This window comes from Nelumbo nucifera, chromosome 3 (assembly GCF_055504915.1).
Source record: "Nelumbo nucifera cultivar China Antique chromosome 3, China Antique-T2T, whole genome shotgun sequence".
Lineage (NCBI taxonomy): Eukaryota > Viridiplantae > Streptophyta > Magnoliopsida > Proteales > Nelumbonaceae > Nelumbo > Nelumbo nucifera.
The window spans coordinates 9,708,884-9,714,003 of record NC_142651.1 but is presented as its reverse complement, the minus strand read 5'-3'; the positions used below and the strand labels follow the sequence as shown (position 1 = coordinate 9,714,003).

Sequence of the window (5,120 nt, the reverse complement as noted above, 5' to 3'; positions counted from 1 at the left end):
GGTCATCATTCTCGTGTATACACACCACCAACTTTAGTTTTTGATGTCTAGACAAGTATTCTCTTGGACCCGCTTTCAATTTTCCTCTTGACTCTCGTTAAAAGAGATAAAGCAGACATTATGCTGTCGGCTGCTTAAAATGGTAGTCCCTGCTCCACCTGCTTAACCACTAACAAACCAGTATTGAAATTTTTGTTTTCAAGCCTTTTTTTTTTTTACTCAGACCTTTGCTTTGATCTATTAACGAAATGCTAGATGGGGTTTATCTAATTTTATCATTAAACCCACGACTGATACGTTGCAGCAGTACTGTAGGTTAAGGTGGTGTTCAGGACAGAGAGAGAGAGAGGGAGAGCATTCTGTATAATCAATGAACTGAACTAAAAATAGATATTAATTTTATGTGAGTAAAAGAATAGTCTAAATATAAAATATCACATGGGGGTGGACCCATATTTTTTTAATCAGATAATTTTCAAATCTATGTTTTGTTAAATGAATATTGTTTAATTGCAGCCCTAATCCAATATATTTATATTGATCCCAAATTACATTGCTTGCTTATTAATAAAAGCTTTCTTAAATGATATAATTACATCAAAGAGTTCACGTTGTTAGTTGTAAGTCTCGAAGGCTCAAAGCTCTAAATATAATTGACAGGTTTGTTGTCAAAATACCAAGTTAATAAAGTTTTATCAACTACAATTAGGTCAAAATCTTATCATGTCAGACCTGAAAAATCTAATTAATAATAGCATTGTGTTTTGGGTCTCATACTTCCCCACATCCTGGTTTGCAGTTGATGAGCATCCCATAACTAATAAATAATTGAGATGTCCACTCAACATCCTTCCAAGGGAGTAGGTGTGAGATGAATCTTGTCAAACTGTTACATCTCACTGTTATTATGGCCCGTGGACTTCACCTGCATCTTTGACAATGGGCCCATGAATTTATTACTGGCGTTCTCATCAGATTCTACAGCCCGCTGAACAACCAAGCGTTCAGCTAATCTGAATTCCTTTCTATCCCCACCTCTTGGCTCTTGCCTCTTGCAACTACTCCCATGCTAGATTCTACCTAGTCTGGATCTGCTGCTTGCACCATTACGTATCATGGGCTACGTTACCTAGTCTGGATCTGCTGCTTGCACCATCTGCTTGGCACCATCTGTATAGTAATAGTAATGCTATTACTATTTACTCCCAAAATAGATTCCATCAAGCCGGTCAAGATTTGCTGCTCTTAGGGGTTGCAATTGGACGGATTGAGGAGGGTTGGGTTTGATTTAATAGAGTTTCAAGTCAATCTGTTAATTAATGACCTGTTTTGATGAAATAATTAAATGACTTGAGTTCAACTCAAGTCCACCTTAACCAAATCCAGACCACCCAACCTATACTAATTTATTCATTAAATGAGACATGCAAAATCCCTAGAAAAAATATAACATAAATTACAATAAAATAAAATAATTATAAAAAACACAGAAAATGCAGAAAACAAACATAAATAAGGAAACTATAACATTACAATGAATAATAAAAAATATAACAAAGATTACAGAAAAACACAAAAAAAATGAAAGAAGAATAACAGAAATTACAGAAAATATACAAGACCCATTGAAAACCATAAATTGCAGAAAAATCTTAAAAGTTATAAAAATGCAAAAAAAAAACATAAATTACAGGAAAATATAAAAACTACATAAAATAATAAAGATGCATAAAATAACAAAAAATATAGGAAAGCACAAAAAATGAAGAAAATAACAGAAATTTTAGAAAAAACATAGAAAAACCACCAAAAATAACAAAAATTATAAAAAATAACCAAAGTTATAAAAAAAAAACACATAAAATGCTGAAAAAAATAGCAAAAATTACTGTGATTAATGTACTGTAACTGTAGAGTGAGATTTAGGCATACAAATACAATTAAAGTATTCTAAGCCTACATCACAAGAGCCTCTAAGATAAGAGAGCAAACTCTTCTCACATCACATGACATATGTGCGCGGAAATTATGGTGTTCCAACTAATCAAACTCTTCTCCCTCTCAAGTATCTTCTCAAAACAGTGACAGGCAAGGCATCAACAATAAAGCTCCCACATTTGGCGTGCATTGAAATGAGTCTAGTTTGTACAGAAAAATTTACGTCCAAACCAATCTCACTTATCTTTTTCCCATCCTCCATAGCAGCTGAATGAGCACACTATACGCTCGAAGGACACTCGTGTCATGATAGTCACTCAGTTGGGCTTTACTTCTAATTCACCCTCAACATCTCCTCAATAAACAAACTCAGTGCTTTCTCTGCGAGAACATTCTCAGTATACTCAGATGTTATAGCAATCTGAGAAACAATGCTTCTTTTGGCTTTCTTTGGAACATACATTATCAATTTGAGTTGCTCCATTTTTCATGTAACTTGTAATCAAGGCATTCTAATTCTATGATGACCTGTCGTTTTTTTTTTTTGATAAAATGGGAAAATATATCAACCAATGAAGATTTTTTTTTGTCAAAAAGTTTATGACATCACTTTATTCGCCACATTTTACAAATATATCAATTGATATTGAGCCTGCGCCTTCTTAGCGTAGCTTTATCCTTCTTGCTGTATGAGTCATATCTGGTGTATGTATCTTAGTTGTTCTTTGTTTTGGTTTTCATTGTTCATGTAGGAGTTTGTATCCTAATCGCAAGAGGGAGCTAACTCTACCTCTATATATATCTTGTAATGTTCGGTTGAAATAACAAACAGAGAAAGAAAATCTTTCCCTTCAAACTCAAGTTTCTCAGTTTCTCATGGTATCAAAGCGCGGTTCGTTCGATTTTCGCACCGCCTTCTGAACTTGCTCGTTCGATCTTCTCTAACCTCTGTTCGTGGAGCGGATCGCTGAAGAGTTTGTAGAACTCTACCTTCTTTCGATCGTCAAAACTGGAGGCTGCGATATTTGTTTTTTTGTTCGATCATTGCTCGTGAAGTGGATCTCTGAGGATTCTGCAGGGTTCTCTTTTCAACAGTCAGTCAAAGCCGGTAGTTGTTCTTCACTAAAATCAAGAAGGAAACATCTTGCTTTGGCCGATCGATCATGGCGGATGGAAGAGAGAAGTAGAATGAAGGTGAGGGCGGAAGCAGAAAGGTAGTCTCGCTGTACTACCTGGCGGCCAACGATAATCCAAGTAATATAATTACCCAAGTCCAATTGAAAGGAGAGAACTACGAGGAATGGGCTTGAGCAATGCGAATGGCGCTCCGAGCCAAGAAGAAAATCGAATTTCTCGATGGAACTATATCTCAACCCGCGGACGATTCACCGGAGTTGGAAGACTAGTGGACTGTAAACTCGATGTTGGTTTCATGGATCCTCAACACGATAGAACCAAGCCTACGCTCTACAGTCACATACATGGAGGCTGTGAAGGACCTGCGGGACGACATCAAAGAACGGTTTCCAATGGGCAATGGGCCAAGAATTCAGCAACTCAAGGCAGATCTTGCGACCAGCAAACAAGCCGGTCTCCCAATCGTGGCATATAATGGCAAACTGAAGCAAATCTGGGAAGAACTTGCTAATTACGAGCAAATTCCGACATGCGTCTATGCAGGCTGCAACTGCAACATCGCTCCAAAACTGGAGAAGAGACGAGAAGAAGAAAGAGTTCATCAGTTTCTAATGGGCTTAGATGACTCAGTATATGGAACAGTGTGTTCCAATATTCTAGGCACCGATCCGCTGCCAAACTTGAACAAAGCCTATGCCATGGTGATACAAGAGGAGCGGCTGAAAACCATGACCCCTAGCAAAGAAGAGAGAAAAGAAGCGATGAGCTTTGCTGTGCAACCACAAAGTGGCACAAAAAGAACGGGACACGATACAAAAGAGAAATCTGGAGTGTGCACCAACTGCGAACGAACAGGACATGAGGCCGAGAGTTGCTTCCAACTTATCGTCTACCCGGACTGGTGGGGAGACCGGCCGAGATCTACTGGGAATGGGAAAGCTCGAGGCTGGGGAACATAAGATAAACCTGGTCGTGGATGTGGAGGCGAATAGAGAGCGAATGCTGCACAAGCGGTAGGGCAAACTTCTGAACCGACCCACGTGACAGAGGGAGTTCGCACTGCACTCGGTGGATTGACTAATGAAGTGTGGTCCACTTTCCTTAATCTGTTGAATTCTTGCAAACACAGCACAACCGAGAAGTTGACAGGTATGAATTGGATAATTGATACCGGAGTTTCACACCATATGACAGGAAACCTGAACCTCTTGCGTAATACTGAGACCGTGACCGGTTGTCAGGTTGGATTGCCCGATGGAAAGCATGTCATGGCAATAAAGAAAGAGATCGTCATTTTGAATGAGCACATGAAGCTTATAGATGTGCTTTATGTTCCTCGTTTAAATTGTAACCTGATATCTGTGTCGCAATTATTAGAAGAGTCAAATTGTAATATCCAATTCACTAATAAATTTTGTGTTATACAGGACTGCACTTCGAGGATGGTGATTGGTGCGGGTGAACTACGCGGAGGGCTCTACTGCTTCAAAGGTGCGCGCTCAAGCAAAGTTCACAAAGCAAAGGTTGAAGCTTCATATGAGCTATGGCACAAGAGAATGGGTCATCCCTCTGAGAAAGTAATTAAACTTCTTCCTGATTTGAACATTAGATGTGATAGTAGAAATAGGATATGTGGTGTTTGTTCAAAAGCCAAACAGACAAGAGGTGCGTTTGATTCTAGTGAAAACAATGCTAAAGGGACTTTCGATTTGATTCATTGTGATTTATGGGGTCCGTACTCGGTACGGGCGTCTTGTGGTGCCCCGTATTTTTTTACCGTGGTTGATGACTTCTCAAGAGCCGTTTGGGTATTCTTACTTAATGACAAAAGTGAAGTAGGAAAAACACTGCGGAACTTCTTCACTATGGTAAAACGCCAATATGAAAAATTGGTGAAGATAGTTAGAAACGACAATGGTATTGAATTTACTTGCTTGAAGGAATATTTCTCTGAGCAAGGTATAATACATCAGACCTCATGTGTTGAAACACTGCAGCAGAATGGACGTGTCGAGAGAAAGCATAGACATATACTAAATGTTGCC

The 5,120-nt window shown here is 38.7% G+C and overlaps 1 protein-coding gene across 1 annotated transcript; it reads left to right on the top strand.

The window, feature by feature from the left end:
• Nucleotides 1-3,419: 3,419 nt before the first annotated feature.
• LOC109114304 (uncharacterized) lies at nt 3,420-4,034 on the top strand. Its single transcript, XM_019196654.2, has one exon. The coding sequence runs from the start codon at nt 3,420-3,422 to the stop codon at nt 4,032-4,034; it is 615 nt and encodes a 204-aa protein (XP_019052199.2).
• The last annotated feature ends 1,086 nt before the right edge of the window (nt 4,035-5,120 follow it).